We start from the raw sequence: 22,236 nt of genomic DNA, 5'->3' as shown, positions 1-22,236 counted from the left end.
TGTGAAGTTGGAATTCAAGAGGATAAATTGGGCAAATATTTAAATCATGTCAGTGTTTTCTGGGCTTGGAGGCCGTGATCCAAGAGCATGTGATGATCCCGACATTTCACCGAAGACTGCGTTCAGCATTATCAAGAGTTCCAACTGACTTCGATAGCAGCGAAGCTCACAGTGGAATGAAGTGGTTTTGTATTCCACCTCACTATATAGTGCAGGCTATGGCGTGCTGCTCGCCTATTGGTCTCCCATGCTGGAGGGACGGCCCTGATTGGCTGTTCGAGAGTCAACAGTTGGAAGTATCGAGGAGCCCGATGTATGTTGACCTGCCTTTACGGAGACAGGCAACTGATCACCCGTTCCTTTTTCTGTTCTGCCTCAGCCGTCGTGTCCTTCAGGATTTCAGTGGCTTCCCTTTTTAGCTGGGCATGATAAGACACAGTAGCTGACTGTATTTTGGTGTCGCTGTACTGTATGACATGGCCTGCTAGCAGTGAGTGTTCAGCGAGTGGTGATCTATCTGCTTGTCCCAGCCAGGTATGTCTGTTGAGCTCCTTCAGTTGTGTGGGGATGCTGTGTTTTGTAGTGCCAATGTACACCTGGCCGCAGCTGCACGGGATCTTGTAGACACCTGTTGTGGAGAGAGGATGGCGCTCATCTTTGGCAGACCTAACTAGTTCCTGGATTTTCTTCGTTGGCCTATATATGGTTTTCAGCCCATGAGACTACTGCAGCCTCCCTATTCTGTCAGTTGTTTTCCCAACATAAGGCAGAGAGGCTTTAGCTGCCAGCCACTCCTTGATAATGCTGAGCGCAGTCTTTTGTGAAACAGCAGGACTGTCACATGCTCCTAGACCATGGCCTACAAGCCCGGAAAACACTGGCATGATTTGTAACGTCGGCCGTGAAAGCCTCAATTGCTATATGGGCAAATTTAGGAAGAGGGCTTAGGGATTGATATAATTTACTGAAGGAGGTGTTCAATAAATTTCCAAATTCTCTGAAATTATTTAAGAAAAGACTCAACTAATAGGGAATTTGCCCAGGCGACTGCCCTAAATTGATTGATTGATTGATTGATTGATTGATTGATTGATTGATTGATTGATTGATTGATTGATTGATTTTCCAACTTGTTTATCTCCTGTGTTCATTCCTACCCTCCATTTGATCCTCCATTTGTTTTTCTATTTCATAACTGCATTAAGATTTCTGTTAACTGAAATAAAGGGGGCGGTCACCATTTTGGATAAGTGAAATTTAGGATAGTAAATGTATAACCATTTTTAGAGTAAAAATTTAGAAACTATCTGATAAGTTACTGGTAGCCTACATGAAAACATTACTTGTGTATAAATATATATATTTTTTTAAGCTGTTGATATAATGCATATCATAGTTACAGTACAGTAGTACCATATCTCATGTCTGCCTCCATAATATAACTTTTAGCACTATTAGTTGCCGTTCTCAGGGGCCTGGGTTCAGTTCACAATACTGGCAGAAATTTTAGAATAGCGGGAGGGCTGCTATGTTAACTAATATTCTTTAAATCACTATAACAATGATTTATTATTGAACAGTGTCCTCCTTATTCAATACGTTATGGTTAATGTGAATTTTAAAAACTTACATTTCACATTTATCACATCTATTCATGTTTCAGTCCTAATTGGATCGATCTCTTCAGTAGATAGCTAAAAATTGACATGTACATATTGTAGTTGAGTATGAACTTTTCCTAAATAAGAACATTTTAATATTTATAACATAATTCTTATGCCTTTGCTGGCAAGATGTAGTGTTTACAGTGCACTATGTCTTCTGGTATGGGCTAGAATAAAATTGTTACTTTCATTAACCTGTCTCAGTCTCTTCCTTGGCTTTGACAATATGAAAGTGGCTGAGGTATGAGTTATGCTAGTAATGCCACTCCTTATGCAGCCAGTCCCTGCTATGAATGGTGTGAAAATGTTGCTCATAGGGTCAGTTGGTGCAGGCATTTCAGTGGGCTTGGCAGACTGATGTGCAATAGCAACTTCTGGCTCAGTGAGGAAAGCAACGGGAAACTACCTCACTTCTCATTTCCCTAGTATGCCTCTTCAGTGACACCTAGGTCATCTATGACAGCTAATGGTGAACCTGTTGAGGATCCAACCAGCCTTCGGGCTGAATACCCAACAAACAAACAAACAAACAAACAAACAAACAAACAAACAAACAAACAAACAAACAAACAACAACAACATAATTCTTGCTTCAGTTTTAAATTTCTGGACAGACAACAATGGTGGAAGCTCATTCAACACCACCCTACCTCGTATGCTGGAGGGATTCTAATATGATGATGATTTTGCCTATTAAGTGTTGAAATTAAAAACAAGTTATAATGTGAGCGTACATATATTTTGTATTTCATAAACACGGTATGTAGTATGACTTTAAAATTTCTTTGTAAAACTTCAGTGAAATGTATCAGTTAAACCGATTTTTGGTTGACAGAGTTTCAGTTAACAGATTTTGCGCTTTTAAGTATAGTCATCTTTCAAGCATTCATGTAAACCATTAAAAGAATAAATGCCTTCGAGATGTGGGTGTTCCAAAGGATGTTATGGATCTCATGGAATGACCCCGTCTCCAATGCTGCCATACTCAAATTGCATGAGGAGGGAACGAATGTTGATTTGTACAATCAAGAAAAGAAAGTCAGTCAGCCTACCTTAGGCATATTATGAGGAATAAAAAGTATATCTTGCTAAAATTGATCATGCAGGGTAAAATTGATGGACGTAGAGGTCGTGCTGGAAGGAAACACTCTTGGTTGAGGAGCTTACAGGATTGGACAGGATTAGATTCTAGTAGACTGATGAAGACAGCCGAACATCGTACAGACTTTGCTGTGATTGTGGCCAACCTTCAGTAATGGAGAAGGCACTACAAGAAGAAGACGGGATATTCAGATGGGGTTATTCATGAATCCTCGAAGAAATACATTAAAAAATAATTGCATTGGACTCTGTATATTTTATTCCTTCAGTAATGGAGAAGGCACTACAAGAAGAAGACGGGATATTCAGATGGGGTTATTCATGAATCCTCGAAGAAATACGTTAAAAAATAATTGCATTGGACTCTGTATATTTTATTTCCTGTATATTTTATTTCCTGGTTTTAAGTAGGCTTTCTCTAATCTGAGTTATCTTCTTTACAATTTGTTTTATGTCTTATGACGACAATGGGATGGGAGAGATCTAGGAGTGGAAAGGAAGTGGCCGTGGCCCTAATTAAGGTACAACCCCAGTCTTTGCCTGGTGTGAAAATGGGAAACCACGGAAAACAGTGTTCAGGACTGCCGGCAGTGGGGTCGAACCCATTATCTCCCGAATGCAAGCGCACGCTGTGCGATCCTAACTGCACGGCGAACTCGCCCGGTATTTTGAAGTTCATGAATATCTCTGTCATCGTAGCTGGTACCGGTATGGTAAAAATGTATAAGAAATAAATGGTTGGAAATTTAATTCTGTATAACTTTAGTTATGTAGTATTTATCAATAGGACCATTAATACCATAAATTATTGAGAATTAAATTTTAGGCCTTCCCCTAAACTACCATTTCAGTCAATGTGAACAAAATTATTTATAGCCTAGATTGTAGTGCCTCGTTCCTTGACTTTACATGCCAGTTTTCATTACATTCTATTCAGCCATTTTCTCGTGATGCCTGTACGTACATACATACATACATACATACATACATACATACATACATACATACATACATACATACATACATACATACATACATACATACATACATACATACATACATACATACCAGGTGTAAGCATAATTCTTTTCCGGTTTCACTAAGAGCCAGCGAACAGTACGCAGCGTATGAATTTTACACATACATCAGTTTGTTCGTCTGACATTAACCTACCAACATGCACAAGTTGAGTCCGCCAAACTCTAGTGTCTGTGTTGTATCATTCTGTGATCATGTCGACGTTTGTGCCTGAAAAAGAACATTTGTGGCACGCATTGCTTTTCTTATTTAATCAAAATAAAGAGGCTGTGGAAAATCATCGTTTGCTGGTAGAAACATATGGTGAAAACGTTCCATCAGTTAGAACGTGCAAGACATGGTTTTGACAATTTAAACGTGGTAATTTCAATATGAAAGACAGTGCACGCTCTGGGAGGGGTATTGTGTATTATGAACTCTTGAAGCCCGGCAAAACCGTTAATGCACAATGCTGTCACCAACAAATGATTAATTTAAATCACACATTGATCGAAAGACAACAAGAATGGGCCAGAAGACATGGTAAAGTTATTTTGTTACACGACATTGCGCCATCTCACACAGCAAAACCAGTGAAAGACACCTTGAAATTGCTTAGATGGGACATCCTTCCGCACCTGCTGTACTGCCTCGACCTGGCATCATCTGACTATCACCTCTTTGCATCAAAAGGGCTCATGTTCGCAGAGCAGCACTTCAGCAATTTAGAGGAAGTTGGAAAATGGCTTGACAAATGGTTTGCTGCAAAAAATAAGCAGTTTTTCTGGCATGTTATTCATAACTTACCTGAAAGATGGGTGAAGTGTGTAGAAGCCGATGCCCAATATTTTGAATAAACAAAAAATGAATTTCCCTTGAGAATTACGTGTTTTCTTTACCACAAAAATTGGGAAAAACTTATGCATACACCTGGTACATAGACAGAGACAACGGAAAATTAAGAAGTGTATCTCCTTATTACGGTGGATACAAAAGATACAGAAATACCATTCTTTTAAAAATCTGAGCAATGTACAGACAAAATTTATAAGCATAGATTTCCATTGTTTATTAATCTGTATTGCCTTCATTCTTATCTTGTTGTAGCAGAAAAAATTGTAAAATGTCACGTAAATAAGTAAAAATAGGATATTAAAAAAATTTGGGAGAGTAGGCTGCTAAGTTGGTGTCAATTTAAAAAAAGAAAAGTTGAATGATTTTGTGTGGAACAGGGATAGTGGTGGACCTTCAAAATGTAAAACTTTTTAAAAAGTCTACTTATGAAGAATTAGATTTCACACATCTACAGTGGTTCAGACAAAAATGGGTGGAAGAAGTTATCACTGATACAGTGTGTACAGATAAAGTCAAGTTATTCCATGAATACTCATTGAATTGGACTATCAGTGTTTTTCATTTTATCATACATATTCTTGTCTTCATTAGCCTGAATAACCAGGCATTTACTGCACACTATTTTATCATTGTTATGATCTTTGGGTGGCGTATAGCTTCTATGGAAAGTTTGAAGATCTAATTGTGTATATTGCAATTTTTTTGTACAGTAAGTTGAGATGACATACAAATATGATAACTTTGTAAGGTAGTCCTTTATTACTTGCAGGTGTTCCCACTTATTTCCTCTGGGTGGTGTACAGCTTCTACAGAGAGTTAGAAGATTTAAGTGACGATCGAGAGAAGGGACCCTTCATCGTACATCCACATAACTACTTTAATTGAGCCAAATGCTGAGTAAACCTGCAAGTGGATACCAGCCAAGTGATAATATATAAGGGCTATCCAAGAAAGACTTACTAATGTAGATTTTAAGGTACTTGTATCTGACCTAGCAGAGGCCAAACTTTTCATTCTGATGTATAGAATGACAAACTTTTCAGTAGAAAGAGAAGCTATCAGAATTTTCAAATACAGTTGAAACTGGTTTATACATAGTTGTATTCAGTTCTGAATCAAGCACAGGTTTTCACAAATCCCAATGAAACACCTCTGTATTACAATATTTTTCTGAGTTATAATGGGTTGGCCCGTAAGTCATGACATTTTTCTTAAGTGAAAATTTTGCATGTAAAACAAAATGTTTTGGCAATGTGTTTTATGTTATGTGATAGAAAATTATGTACTTTACAAGATATTGTATTTAGTTTTTATGCCAATATAAGTTTTGTTTGTTTCAGGTCCTTAAAATAGAGTGTCAAGTTGACAAAAAAGAGCATTTTTGACACCTTCTACTTTTTGCGTGTAATCTAGTTGTCACAGCCATAGAAGCTGCTTGAGAGATTTGTGAAGCATATGGCGAAGAAGCAATGCCTCTTGGGATGGCTCAAAATCAATTTAAGAGATTCAAAGGCAGCAATTTCAACCTCAGAGACATGTATCGCACAGCTCGCTCCATTCAGTTTGATGAGAAGCGACTGAATCACCTTAAACAATTAAAAATAGGAAAGAATTTCCACCAATCAATACTTGTTTTTTTATTGCTTATATTAAGCTACAGGACCGGTTTCGTCCCCATATACAAGGTCATCTTCAGCTGAACCATGAATACATATTTATATGATGAAGCTTTGATTAAATTGCATTGTCAAAGGAATGTTATATGATGTGCATTTAGTCACATACAAATGGGGCATGTCTTATCGTGAATTGGCATATATGTCAGTATGTACAATATTGCAACTGTATGTCTAAAATATTATGGTGAGGTCTTAAAATTAGTGTATAAAACATATCTTCACTTAAACTAACTTATATATATATATATGTACAGGATAAAATACAATATAATAACAGGGTGATTTCTACCGTCGAGGCATTGAGAAGCTTGTTGAACGTTGGGAAGATGTTGCAAACAATGGAGAATTGTATTTTATCCTGTACATATATATATAAGTTAGTTTAAGTGAAGATATGTTTTATACACTAATTTTAAGACCTCAACATAATATTTTAGACATACAGTTGCAATATTGTACATACTGACATATATGCCAATTCACGATAAGACATGCCCCATTTGTATGTGACTAAATGCACATCATATAACATTCCTTTGACAATGCAATTTAATCAAAGCTTCATCATATAAATATGTATTCATGGTTCAGCTGAAGATGACCTTGTATATGGGGTCGAAACCGGTCCTGTAGCTTAATATAAGCAATAAAAAAACAAGTATTGATTGGTGGAAATTCTTTCCTATTTTTAATTGTGTAATTCGTCAATACGGAAATGAAGATTATAGATTACGATGAATCACCTTAATCATGAAGATCCACAAGCTACGACTTTTTAATACAAATGTTAATTCCATTCTGCTTTATGGCTGTGAAACGTAGAAAGTTACCCAGAAGACGACTAAGCCACTGCATGTCTTTGTGAATCGCTGTCTAAGACACGTCATCAACAGAAGATGGCCGGACGCTATTTCAAATGAAGACTTATGAGAAGAAACTAATCAGCGGGCAATTGAAATACAGATAAGGGAGATCCACACCAAATAACGAGGGAATTGGCAGAGATAATAGAACACTACCACAGTACCAGTGGTGGACGTGGGTTCCGCAGGCCTTGAACAACAACAACTAAAATCAGTGAGTCACGATTGCTGCTGGGTTTGCTTACCCATTATCGGTCAACTCATGGAAACAAGGAGCGATTCCTCTACTGAATTGTTACTGGCGATGAAAATTTGTGCCTTTGGGCCAATATGAAGCAGGGCAAAGAATGCCTTAGCCCTAGCAAACGGGCGACACCACGATCAAAACAAGGTCTTCACCCGCGTAAAACGATGTTATGCATTTCTTGGGACTGGGAAGGCATGATCCACTTAAAAATTGCCTGATCAGAACTTGACATCCAATGAGTCAATAATGCTGTCCAGCAGAAACATCCTGATCAAAGACATGGCATTCTTCTGCAACATGACAACGCTCTCCCTAACATTGCCAATATGACCAAAGAAGCCATTCAAATGCTTGGCTGGGAAGTGCTGCCACATCCTCTGTATTCTCCCGACTTGGTGCCTTCATATTTCCATCTGTTCCAATCCCTCTCTAATGCAATGTGTGGCATTTCATGGAGTTGAAGGCTTGGTTGGACGATTTCTGTGAGTCGAAACAGGGTGATTTCTACCGTCGAGGCATTGAGAAGCTTGTTGAACATTGGGAAGATGTTGCAAACAACCATGGAGAATACATTATTGTATGATTGATGTACATATCTTGTTTATTAAAATAAACACCAAGATTTTCGGGCCAACCCAATACATGTAATTTACATGTACTTCTCATTTATGTGTAACATATTTTTTTATATCAAGGTTGAGTTATACTTTTTGTTACACCATTCTTACTCTCAGAACACAGCACATGTTACTGTGCGGTAGAATGGAACTACCTCAACAGTCATAGTACTGCTCTAACTGTGCTGGTATACAAAGGGAGAGACATACTGAGGAGTGACTTTTTACTGCAGTCCACCTATGTCATACATACACTTCATAACACAGGAATAATAATGTGACCGGGCAAGTTGGCCATGCGGTTAGGAGCACGCAGCTGTGAGCTTGCATCCGGCAGATGGTTTTCCGTGTGGTTTCCCATTTTCACACCAGGCAAATTCTGGGGCTGTACTTTAATTAAGGCCACGGTTGCTTCCTTTCCATTCCTAGGCCTTTCCTATCCCATCAGTGCCATAAGACCTATCTGTGTCGGTGCGACGTAAAGCAACTTGTAAAACAAAATAAAAAATAAATAATAATGTGTTCTTATTTCTCAAAATTATCAAAACTAAGGATACCCTCAGTAAGGAAAATAAAAGTGGTGTAGATAAATAACAGTGCAGTGACAACAACTCTGTTCACGTAGGTCAGACAGGACAAAACTTTAAAATCAGGACGAAAGAACATAAGATCATGGAAAATGACAGAAACACACTGAGTTACAGTTCTCCAAACACCTCTTAACGAGCAATCATTCCTTCAGTCCAGATCAGCATCTCAAAATTCTTCAGATTGAAACCAAGAGCTCCATATTAAACTCTTTAGAAATTTTAGAAATAGAAAATTGAGTCAAAAATAACCAAGAGCCATGTGTAAAAGAACAAACTTTCTTCTCTGAACACACTGTGGTTAATACATTGTACAGTTCCATCCCATAACATATTTCCACTACCCGATTCACATTTGTCTGTAACTTGTGTTGACATCTACCATTCACAATACAGATGGTTTGTCCAGTGATTTTTTAAAATACTTTTATATGCACCTTTGTTTGTAAGACTAATCTATAAAGTTTGCATTTACATAACAAAACATGATTTTTGTTCTACTGTATTTATAGGCTGAAATAGACTTTCAATAAAGTCAAAACTTTTTTTTTTTTTTTTTTTTTTTTTTTTTTACAATCTGCTTTACGTTGCACCGACACAGGCAGGTCTTCTGGCGGCAATGGGATAGGAAAGGGCTAGGAGTGGGAAGGAAGCGGCTGTGGCCTTAATTGAGGTACAGCCCCAGAATTTGCCTGGTGTGAAAATGGGAAACCACGGAAAACCATCTTCAGGGCTGCCAACAGTTGGGTTCAAACACATTATTTCCCTAATGCAAGCTGATAGCTACATGAGCCAAACTGCACAGCCACTTGCTTGGTCAAGTTGAAACTTGAGTACCTGAAATGGAATATTCGTGGTAGAGAGAGAGATTTATTAAAGAAATAAATTATCTGTCCTCCAATGAGGGTAACTATTTGGATGTGGAATACAGTTTCAGTTTCAATGGAGTTTAAAAATATTTTTTAAAAAATTTAATCATTAATGCTGTTATCTTCTTTTTCCAATCATTATAAGAAGGAAAAAAAAACCCATCAAATTCTATACTTTCCATGCTTTACTTGTTCCATCAGATAATAGGAACTGATAGGAGTAAATACTAACTATTGATGAACTTAATGTATTATTGTATAATTGTAATTAAGATATTTATTATGTTTTATTATCCAGGAAACAATAATATTAATAAGACTGTGACTTCAGGTTTTGTTACATGATAACAGAGTAGACAGCTGAAGATAACTTAATTAATAATATTGTGCAAGGGTAACACTGTGGTGCCAAAGAATGTCTTTTTAGCTCAAACAGTAAAGGTGAGCAACATAGCAAGTGCAACATTGTCACTCGTAAGTGGACTATAGTAGAATATTGCACTTAACTATAGTTGAATGTTGCAGCTTAAGGGTTAAAAATTGTGTCCATAAGTGAGAGTTCTCAGGCATAAGAAGTGGACTAAAGCAAATTGCTGAGATACCAGAATTAGAGAATGACACTTTCTTTCAATTACATGCAAAGTAAACTACACAAAAGATATGAAATATAATAATCAAGTCATATATTTGGAGGAAGATTATCTAATACCAAATTCAACAATAACAATAATAATTTTAATGGTAAATTATTTAAGAACATTCATCGGATAGAATCATGATGCTAGAGGAACTAATGCTATTTTAACCATATACTCCTGTTATTTTTAGTTTATTAACATGTAAAAATAGTTTTTGCCATTGGAAAAACTTGCTATGTGACTCATTCTACTTCCCATACATCACTGAGCAAAAGCTCTTCTATGTTTGAGAATTTTTAAAATATGAAATACAAAGTGTTGAAACCTCCCATGAGTCATCAGATTTTTCAACCACTCTAAAAGCTCCTATGTGCATTAGTTCAGAACATTCATGCACTTAAGAGTTGTTGCACAGTATTAAAAGGACTTAAACTCACACCAAAACCTCATGTGAACCTGTTCAGATGAGCCACACACATAGGATTCAAAATGTTTTTTATTTTCTTAAGTAAAATGTTCCCTTCCAATCATAGGAGAATTTTCAGTGGCAATGACAGTATGCTTTGTGAATATTATATAGAAATGAGCAAATTCCTGTATGATTTTATATTTGTTGCTAGTCTAATATAGAATTTTTACTATCTGAGAGTTTTCTTTTAATACCCTTTATCATACCAATTGTATTACAAACAATAAACTTCATGATACTTCTGTATTGACCAATAAATCAGAAATATCGTCTCTTAAGAGAATTTGTATTATAGGTACACCTTTCAATATTGTGTAAGGTTTAGATTATATTGTAAGTTGAATTCAGTCATGTGAAAGTGTTTTCTTCCAGTACACATTTCAGCCCTCATTGAGCCATCCTCAGTTGGTTTGAACAATTGACAAAGATATCTTAAATACTATGAGAACGGTGTAAAATCATGGTACAGAAATGATTGATGATGAGTTATGAATACTTAAAAAATTCTTTAAAATGCACTTTTAGTGTGTCTATCTTAACCCCTTAAATGGGTATTACATCTTTAGATGTTTCTGCACTAGGCTTCTATGGTGGGTATGACGGCATAAGTTGATCATACAATTTTTCGCTGATTTTCTTGGGGGTGGCGGTATGTGCCGTCGCCATCAAGTCTACCATGTTTGTTGATACATTTTCCATGATACCACGCTGTGTATTCTATTGTACAACTAACACAGCCTTCTAAAATGAATTTGTTCTGGTGCCTTGCACGATGCTCACATGGAGCTGTTTATGTTGAGGAGCATGGCTTCCAAGCGTAAAGTAGATCAGCTTGATAGTACTGTACTAGTATTTTGACAATTCTAGAAGTGGAGGGTGAAGAAGTGATATTTTTTTAACAAGTGATGATGCGTCGATATAGCCTATATTGAAGAAGAGGACAGTGAAAGCAATCCTGAAAATAAAAGTGAAGTGGATGCAGATGAACCAAATGACGTTAAAATATATACTGTACTCTTGTTTCAATCTTGGTAATAAGTTAACAAGAACTTTTTAACTATTCATGACTCATCATCAGTCATTTCTGTATCATGTTCTTGTACTGTTCTTTTAGATTTTAAGATACCTTTGTCAATTGTTCAAACCAGCTGAGGATGGCCCAGTAAGGGCCTGAATTCAATATTCAGTTGTAGTGTAAGGTTTAAATTGTGGACACGTAATAAAAATTCTACCAATTGCAGTTGTTCATGTATAGTTTTGTCCAACTCGTTGGTTGAATGGTCAGCGAACTGGCCTTCAGTTCAGAGAGTTGTGGGTTCGATTCCCGGCTGGGTCGGGGACTTTTAACCTTAATTGGTTAATTCCAATGGCTCGGGGGCTGTGTGTGTGGCATTTTCAACATTAAAAATCATCCTAGGTACGGCCCTCATATTCACAGACATGCAGGTCGCCTAATAGCCGTCTACTAGAAAAAGACCTGCACCAGGCCTCTCCAGAGGCCATACACCATTATTATTATGTATAGTTTTGCCTAGTTTCTAGTAAAACTAGCTCACTCCGTAGATCAGTGGCAGAGTGTCGGCCTCCAAATTTTAGAATCACAGTTTAAAATCTTGCAGAGGTAGTTGGATTTTTGAAGGACAGAAAAAACTTCATTCTGCACTCAGCATTGTACAATAACACCACAGAAAAGATCTCTGATCAGGGATGAGAAACAAGAGTGCATGTCTCAAGAAACTGATGAGCCACATCCCTTGAGACTCTTGAGAAGAGGGGCCAATGACCTAGCTGTTAGGCCCCTTTGAACAACATACATCATAAACTTGAGAAGAGAAGCACACTTCTCACATCACGCAGAATACTGACAGCAGTAACACGCTATGACATCTCGGTCAACCAGACAATTTATGGTGAATGGGAAAGATCTGCACCTTTTTGTTCATAATTTATAGAAAGTAGTTTTTAACACACATTTATGATTATAAAGAGAAATCCACAGAATGTAAGGATGGGATGTTACCACCTAACCGATACACTACACATATAAAGAATATATATTTATTATAATAATAATGGACAAGATCATAAAGTCTATCAAGAAAATGAACAGCAGACCAAATCCCTGGTATTTGCAGATGATGTACTGTTATGGGAAGAAACAGAAGCTGAACTACAGAAAAAACTGAGTGGAACAATAGTTTCAATAAATTTGAGATGAAGATAAGTAAAACAAAGACTGTAGAAATGACCATCAACAGGAAAGAAACAAAACTAGAATCAGTTTCCCACTTCAAGTACCTTGGAAGCACAATCTCCAAAGATACCACTGTCAAGCAGGAAATACTCAGCAGGACACAGAAAGCATCAAACTTTTACTATCAAGTCAAAAATCTACTCTGGGACTACAAAATACCACAAAAAGCAAAAACGACTCTGTACCACACCTATTTCGTACCGATTCTTACATATGGTCTAGAGGCATGTACTCTTCTAAACAATGACTACAGCAGAATTCAGGCAACAGAAATGAGATTCGTTAGAACTATGAATCAAACTACTCGAAAGGACAAAATCAGGAATGAAGTAAACAGGAAGGACGTTGGCACTGAGTATAATAAAGAAGCGTAAACTTCAGTGATATGGGCACATTACGAGAATGAAGAGTGAGAGACCTGTCAGACAATACTTCAACCTCACCGTCCAAGGAAAGAGACCAAGGGGAAGGCCAAGGAAAAGCTGAATAGATAAAGTGAAATCAGAAGTGGAAGAGAGTGGTCTCAAATGGGAAGATGTCCTGGAACAGAAGATGTATGCAGACATAAAGAGATGGTAAGTGCTTGTTCTCCACACCCAGGAAACTGGAGTTGGAAAATGATGATGATGATAGTTATATTTCAAGTCACAATGTTAGTTTCAGCCTTTATATAGGCCATTTTCAGCTGAATATAATTATAATCCTAAATTCTAAAATAGCACAATTCACTTGTTGATTAATACCACTAATATTGTCTTAAAATATTTTAGTTGTAGTAAAATGGGGTTGTTTAAAAGACTTGCTGTTCACCAGTTATTTACGTGTAAAATATAAGTATGTGCTGGAAGTAAAAGCTTTCACTTGACTGAATTCAACATTCAATTGTATAAGATTTAATTAACAATTCTCCAATTCACAATTCTACAAGTCACAAACAACCATTATAAAGACCAAGGACATTCCCTCATGATCATTATAGTACTACAATAACACTTAACAAGTGGATTATCAAACACGATATTATCCTATGTATTATCCAAAATAAAGTATTTTTAATTTACTAAGCTTCTGAATCTAGTTATCAATCTTCAAACCAGCAACATTACACAGGTTGCATCTCTGGGACATAAGACTAATTCAATTATACTGGCCAGAGGGGTAATGCAGGGGTCACCCTTATCCCCAACACTGTTTAACCTCTCTGTACACCATATCATGAATGACCTTAGCGAGCACAACATAGCCTCCAACTACGGCTTCCTGTTCCTTCCTGATCAAGACCCGATAACTATAATGGGTTTCGCTGACGACATTGTCATTGTTGTAAAAAATGAGGGATTGACTTTACTACTTGCCAGCAGAGCCATAGCGCAGAAAGAAATTGGTCTTGAAATTAACATGGAAAATAGAAGTGGAATTAGTGTAAAACAAGACCATTTGATTGATAAACACTTCACAGTGTCTCCTGGTAATATAATAACCTGTCCAAAATGAGGAGAAACAGTCCGTTACCTGGGTGTTAACTTTTTGGATGAAATCATCTTGAATTCTGCTACCACACTCAGTGCTCTAAAAGATAATCTTGAACTACTGATTTTATCACCCCTACTTCAAGCCGATCAGAAATTTGTCATCATGAACTCCTCAGTACGCCCTAGTCTACCCATTCCCATTCCAGACAATACCACCAAATAAAAGTCCAAGTAAGTTTGTTAGTGATGCTGATATGATGGTCAAAGGTGCTCTTAAGAAATTGTTACAGCTACCTGCAGATATCCAAAATGACATGATATATGCAGATACAAATTTCAAGGGCTTGGGTCTATTGGATCAGATTGGTTTGAAACCAAAAGAGGAGTCCAGCAGGGAAGTGCCTTGTCACCACTCCTTTCATCAATGTCATGGATCGGATCATAAAATCCATCAAAGAACATTGCAAAGAGCCTAACACTCTAATATTTGCAGATGATGTTCTGATATGTGGAGAAAACGAAGCAGAAGTACAGGAGAAACAAAATCTTTGGAATGGCAAGAATATGGAATAAACATCAGTTTAACAAAAACTGTTGAAATGACTATCAACAGGAAAAGCTCAGTTTCAAACATTTACTTGGAGAGAACTCTGTTACAATCTGTTTCTAACTTAAAATGATAACACAATAAAGCAAGAAATACTTAATAGGACTCAGAAAAGTTTCTCAATTTTCTTTCAAGTGAGAAATCTACTCTTGGGATGATAAAATATCCCAGAAAGCAAAAGTGAACATGTTTCATATCTACTTCATTCCAATTCTCACTTATGGACTCAAAAAATGTACCCTACATAACAAGTCAACAGAAAGGAAATTCATCAGAACAATGAACCAAAAGACCAGGAAAGACAAGATTAGAAATGAAACAAACAGGAAAGAGGCTGGCATCAAAATACCTGTTACCGAGCTTTTAGGAAGATGCAGGCTACAGTGGTTTGTACATGCTATAAGGATGGACACAACGAGAACATTAAGGAATTACTTTGACCAAGTAGTGAAAAGGGAGAGGCCAATAAGCAGGCCAAGGAATCGATGGATAGACACAGTGAAATCAAAGGTCAGCAAGAGGAATGTCAAGTGGGAGGACATAGATGAACAGAAACTATACTTAGACAGGAAGAAGTGACGAGCACTTGTACAACACACACGATAAACTGGAGCTGGAAAATGATGATGATGATGATGATGATGACTGGTCTATTTTGTTCTAAGTTGGAGGCGCAGTTACAACATATCAGCTGTTGAAAGATTTTACTGTTATCAAATAACCCTTTTCTAAATTCAGCAAGGAAGCTTTCTGGAGAAATATCATCCAGTCTTATAACATTAAATGTAAAAGAAAGGTTCTGTGACCAACAAAACCTGTTAGACACTCGCAAGGTGAGGGAATTCCTGAGACTTAAAGCTTTCGAGAAGTGAGCTATGAAGGAACACAAAGGTAAAGGCATGCTCCTCTATAAGCAATTTACATCAGCAAACTCATGGATCCAGGGTCAAAAAAGTCAATCATGCAGTGAAGAGAGGGAGGTTATCAAGATGACTGCTAATATATCAGCTGTACGAAGTATACCAGGCAGGTCTCAGGACGGCACTTGCTCATGTCCTGGGAACCTGTCCTCATGGTGAACTCTTATGTAACTCATGTCATCGTGCTGCCAGATCAGCCATCACTGATGCTCTGAAGAATAAGGGATTCAATGTACACCAAGAAGTTCATGGTCTCTCCTGTGATGGCAGCAGTCGGCAAATAGACACTATTGACTTCAAGCCAAATTCTTCACAAGGACACATCATAGATCCTACCATAAGGTTTGAGACTCACGTCAATCAACCCGAAGGAGTCATTGCAGAGAAGAACATCTATCAATCTACTGTTGAATATTTCAAAGTAAAGTATCAGCTCACAGATATATCAGTCACTGGTTTGATGACTGGAGTGAGAGGCACCATTCAAAAGCTTTTTTTCAGACTTCTGTAGGCAGTTTGGACTTCTAAAAAACCTCCAATACTACCATACCAATTAATGCATTTTAAGGATCTGTCTCTACTTTTAGTATCCGCACATATGTAGGGTGACCAACCATCTGGCATTTGCTGGATGTGTCCTCCTTTTATAATGCTTGTACTCTATTATAATAATAATAATAATAATAATAATAATAATAATAATAATAATAATAATAATAATAATAATAATAATAATAATAATAATAATAATAATAATAATAATAATAATAATAATAATAATAATAATAATAATAATAATAATAATAATAATAATAATAATAATAATAATAATAATAATAATAATAATAATAATAATAATAATAATAATAATAATAATAATAATAATAATAATAATAATAATAATAATAATAATAATAATAATAATAATAATAATAATAATAATAATAATAATAATAATAATAATAATAATAATAATAATAATAATAATAATAATAATAATAATAATAATAATAATAATAATAATAATAATAATAATAATAATAATAATAATAATAATTGTACCGGGCGGTACACCTCCACGTCGCTAGTTCAAATATTGCGCCAATTTAAACTCCTCTACAGAAGAAGTTTGGAACATTGGAAACTGAACTAATTCTACTATTTCTTAAAAGATGTCACTACGGTAAATGGTGTAATTTTGAAATTTTCTGAACTGTGTCTATTCCGATGTGTTTTTGTTTACTATCTAGCAAGAAGTATGGACGTCCTCTTCTAGATGTCACTGCCTAAGAACTATAATTACGCACCCTAGTGCGAAGTGAAGGAACTGTTTTTTGAAGAAATTTGGTATTCATAAGTTTGTTCTTTGTTAAATTTCTTTCATTCATTTTTTGGGTTGGCAGCATAACCCTTCTCTTTCCGCCAGTTTTGAATTTAACCAATCAGTAATTTCTGTAATTAATTTTCCTCCAATCATAGCTTTCTTCCTCAGGTTTCCATGTGTAATTCCTAGTCTACCAATAAAGTTGAAGGGGTGTGTCTATTCATTCTTGAAAGGTCTCGAATTTTCCACGAGGGTATAAAAACTGCTAATTTTCTTGTCTCCGGGCCACTTTATCGACAACTTGCTTAGTGTGTGATTATGTAGCAGGGGGTGAGAAGCGCCTCTTTCTTCAAGCGGCAGTTCATCTACAAGGTAATGGCCTGTTAACATCTTTATTTCTTGCTAGCTCAGCAGTTTTAACCCGCGGGGGAAGGTTGGAATCCTTTTCAATGTAAACCTTACTACATTCATGTAAATTTACCGCAATTTGGGATAGAGAGTGCTTAACCCTCTCGAGCTCCCACTCATGTTGTTTTGAGGTGACTACGTTTTCAGACCCCATTTTCTTCTCTTCTTAGTGTAATAAATTATTCTTCTATGAGTCACCTCCCTAGTATGGGATTAGCCCCTGTATAACTGGCCGAGTGCCACCTAGGTTTTAAGAAGTTTCATGTAGGAGTGCAGGCTACGCCTCCAGTCAATTTGGTTTTTTGGGCCATTTAATTAACCCAGAGTTTGTTTTCTTCATGTGAAGGCCCTGTAGGTTGGGTACAAGATACCCCTGTTTCACTGTATGTGTGCCTTGAGGGCAGTTAGTAATGAAGTTTGTTGTAGCCTTTGATAGGCTTGTAAAATTGAGAGCGGGTCTGCTCTTTTTCTCTTAACATTGTAATTAGGAGCAAGTGCTCCTCGTACTTAGGGGTTTTCTGCCCTTCAGCTATGGTGGTTGTGAGCTGAGAGCTCAGGAATTAAACTTCGGGCTCGAAGCCCAAATCTTGTAACGACTGTAATCTGTAAATTCTTAAATTGTTGATCTGCTACTTGGTACCTGTTACACTTTTGTTTTTTGTTGTCATTTGTTGATTTTGGAAAAGAAAATATAACCTTTGTTAAAGTTTTAAATTAACTTTAATTCTGTAGTTGAGACCTATTCCCGCCCGCACGTTCTTTCACGTCTGCTGTTCCACAGATACCTCGGAACAATAATAATAATAATAATAATAATAATAATAATAATAATAATAATAATAATAATAATAATAATAATAATAATAATTTGTTTTACGAGGGATTGTGGAAAATCTTCAAAAGACACTTGTGAAGGGTCCGCACTCCACAAGTGTGTGGGATTCTTACCCACTAAAAACCACACACCCTTTTCCCACGATGTGTATCATCACCCTGGAACCGCTCTCGCATTACTTCAGGGTGATATCGTGCTTTGTCTTTCAGACGTCTTCTTTCTTCATTTCTCCTTTACGAACGTTCGTATGCTTCCAAATCCTTCTTCTTGTGACGAAGGACGTTCTCCACGTACACTGCCACGCGATCCCAGGATTCCTGGTTTCGCAGCATCACCGAAATAATATTATCTGCTGTCAATTCTCCTAGTTCAGTTTCCATACATCTTCTCTGAATCGTCCAATGGCCGCATATAAAAAAAGTGTGAAATACGTCGTCAATGTCATCACAGTATATGCATGCTGCGTCATTCACTCTGCCCACTTTATGCAGGAATTCCCTGTCAGAAGCTGCGTGAGGTAGTAATTTACTTCACCATGGGCCCTTTCAACCCAGATATCCAAGCGTGGTATCAGTCGCTTGGTCCATTTGCCTCGAGGGTCACTTTCCCATCTGAGTTGCCATCGCCTCATCCGTTGACTGAAGGCACGCTTCTTTGCACATTTCTTTCCCAGCTCTCCTTGAGTACGCCAGATTTCATGTCGCTCCATGGCTATTGCTGCCACCGTGAGGATTGCAGGTTTGGAAACCGTGCGGTATGTGCATGCAATACGTAAAGCCGCTCTCCGTTGTACGGCAGCTATCCTTCTCCGATACCAAACGAATCTCAAGGATTCAGCCCAGATTTCAGAGCCATATAGGAGCACTGACTGAACCATCGACATGAGAAGACGTCGTTTGCTGGATTTCGGACCTTTAATATTTCCCATTAGTCTGCTAAGTGCAGTCATGTATTTTACTGCCTTGTCTGTCGCTCTCTGAATATGATTCCAGAATGTGAGCTTGGAGTCAAGTGTCACTCCTAGATATTTTGTACTCGCAGATGTTTCAAACACCAACTCTCCAACAGTCATTGGTACAAGAGTTTCGATCCTTTTCCTCATCAGAAGAACTATCTCCGTTTTGTGTTCGGCTAATGTTAGACTGTGGTTCATCATCCATTCTTTTATGCACCGCGTTACCTGGTTCAGTTTGATTTGAGCCATTTCAACATTACGAGCTACTATCAAGGCGGCCACATCATCAGCGTAGCCCACAAGATTCGTGTCCTCTGGCATCTCCAAACGTAACAAGCCATCATCCATTATGTTCCAAAGATCTGGACCAAAGATCGATCCCTGCGCTGCACCAGCCGTCAGGCGTTTTGTCTTTTCTCCATCTTCCGTATCATACAACAGAGTGCGATCTTTGAAGTAATCTCTCATTATGCGCATAAGATATTGTGGTAGCTTGAAAGTTTCCTCAAGAGCTACCAACATGTCGCTCCATCTTGCCGAATTGAAGGCATTCTTCACATCCAGGGTCACAAGAAGTGTCAATTTACGGGAATGATGGTTGCCCATTTGTGCCCTTTCTGCTGTATTCACCACCTCCCACACTGCATCTAGCATTGAGTGTCCTCTCCGAAATCCATGTTGGCGAATAGATAGATCCCCTGCTAGTTGAACTGCTGAGAGGATTCTGGGCTGCAGAAGTTTCTCCAGGCCTTTTCCGGCTGTGTCCAGCATACATAAAGGTCTATAACCGCCAAGTTTTCCTTTGCTGATCAGCACCAAACGAGCCATTTTCCATCGGGGACTAAAAACACCCGTTTGCAGGCAATGATTGTACATATTCAGCAATAGTTCTGGACATAGTTCTGCTATTATTTTTAACACTTCTGTAGGTATACCATCTGGTCCTGGAGTTTTCTTGTTTCTAAGAGAGCTAATAGCTCTATTCAGCTCTTCTACAGTGAAGAGGGGTATATCATCCAGTTCTTTTTCGTCATCACAGTCAATCCTCTCTGGATGGTCTGGGAATAGTGTATCCACAATTTGTTTAATTGTTTGCGGATCCGCACTCGGGGTTGAAAATGTCCCGAGTTTCTTCATTACAATCTTATAACCTTGTCCCCATGGATCATCTTCTACTTCTTTAGCCAGTGCCCACCATTTATCGGTTTTACTTTTTCTGATTGCATTACAGAGTTCCTTCTTCGCTGCCTTGTACTCCGCTGTGACTGAGGTATTCTCTTGACCGCCTCTCATCCTCTGAGCCCTGCGTTGAAGTCGCAGACAATTCTTTCTCAGTTCAGCAATCTCTTTGGTCCACCAGTACGCTGGGCGCTTGCTATTTCGCGGTCTCCTTCGGGGCATTGAGGCGTTGCATGCTTGATGGATTAGCTGCGTAGTGAGTTCAACATATACACCAGCTGCTTCTTTCCCTCTACGAGTAGAACATTTTTTCAGTTATGTTCTCCATCCCATTCCGTATTACATCAATGAACGTTTCCTTGTCAATACCGGCTACGTTCCACCGTGCTGGTCTGCGCAAGATGTTTCTTTCTTGAGGAGATTCTTGGAGCAGTCGAAAGATGATATATTGGTGATCACTCCCTGTGTACTTCTCAATCACTTGCCATTCAGAAATCTTAGGCGTAATATCCTCTGATGAAAAGGTTACATCCGGTATTGTTCCCTGGCATCCTGGCCGTCGGAATGTTGGCACATTTCCAATGTTGTTGACCACCAAACCCGTACTGGCTGCTATCTCCATTATACGACGTCCTCTGGAGTCTGTTTGTGGCATGCCCCATTCCAACGCTTGAGCATTTATGTCACCAGCGACCACTAGTTTTTTTTCCATTCTACGTATTACATCCTCAAGACCATCAATTTTTATCTGAAAGTTGAAAACAGATTCATTTGGCGTAAAATAACAGCTTACAATAGAGATTCCCCCAGTCTGTACCCAAACAAAACCGTCATCGCATCCATGCTGTGTTACTGGGACTTTTTCTAGATCTGGTATCCAAATTGCAGCTGTTCCGAGGTTATCCACAAACCACCCTGGATGGTCCCTCTCTTGATATGGTTCGCTAATAATAACGATGTCTACTTCCATCTCGTAAATTAGCTGTGTCATAAGATTGTTAGCTGTTTGACTCCTGTGCATGTTTGCTTGAAGTATTCGCATCATTTACTGTGATTTTTTGCCTTCTCCAGAGCTTCACGAAATATTGCACATGCTCCCGATCCAGGAATAATAATAATAATAATAATAATAATAATAATAATAATAATAATAATAATAATAATAATAATACCGAGCTCGATAGCTGCAGTCACTTAATTGCGGCCAGTGTCCAGTATTCGGGAGATAGTAGGTTCGAACCCCACTATCGGCAGCCCTGAAAATGGTTTTCCATGGTTTCCCATTTTCACACCAGGCAAATCCTGGGGCTGTACCTTAATTAAGGCCACGGCCGATTCCTTCCCACTCCTAGCCTTTTCCTGTCCCATCGTCGCCATAAGACCTATCTGAGTCGGTGCGACGTAAAGCAACTAGCAAAAAAAAAAAAATAAAATAAAATAAAATAATAATAATAATAATAATAATAATAATAATGGCATATGGCCTCCGGAGAGGCCTGGTGCAGGTCTTTTTCTTGTAGACGGCCTATTAGGCAACCTGCATGTTTGTGAAGATGAGGGCCCATGCTAGGATGATTTCTCATGCTGAATACGCCACACACACCCAGCTCCCGATTAACCAATTAAGGTCAAAATTCCCGACCCGGCCAGGAATCGAACCCGGGACCCTCTGGACC

At 37.9% G+C, this 22,236-nt stretch overlaps 1 protein-coding gene across 3 annotated transcripts in view; it reads left to right on the top strand.

Moving 5' to 3' along the window:
• Positions 1-6,279, top strand: part of LOC136883054 (uncharacterized) — a 76,214-nt gene extending 69,935 nt beyond the window's left edge. For all 3 annotated transcript variants that reach the window (XM_067155197.2, XM_067155198.2, XM_068229584.1), the window contains exon 6: positions 5,407-6,279. In XM_067155197.2, coding sequence (XP_067011298.1) covers positions 5,407-5,522 — 116 coding nt within the window. In that variant the 3' untranslated portion in view covers positions 5,523-6,279. The remainder of the gene's footprint in view (positions 1-5,406) is intronic.
• Positions 6,280-22,236: the final 15,957 nt, after the last annotated feature.

Source organism: Anabrus simplex, chromosome 11 (genome assembly GCF_040414725.1).
Source record: "Anabrus simplex isolate iqAnaSimp1 chromosome 11, ASM4041472v1, whole genome shotgun sequence".
NCBI classification, from domain to species: domain Eukaryota; kingdom Metazoa; phylum Arthropoda; class Insecta; order Orthoptera; family Tettigoniidae; genus Anabrus; species Anabrus simplex.
Note: the sequence above shows the minus strand (reverse complement) of the source record. Positions and strands in the feature narration are given on the sequence as shown.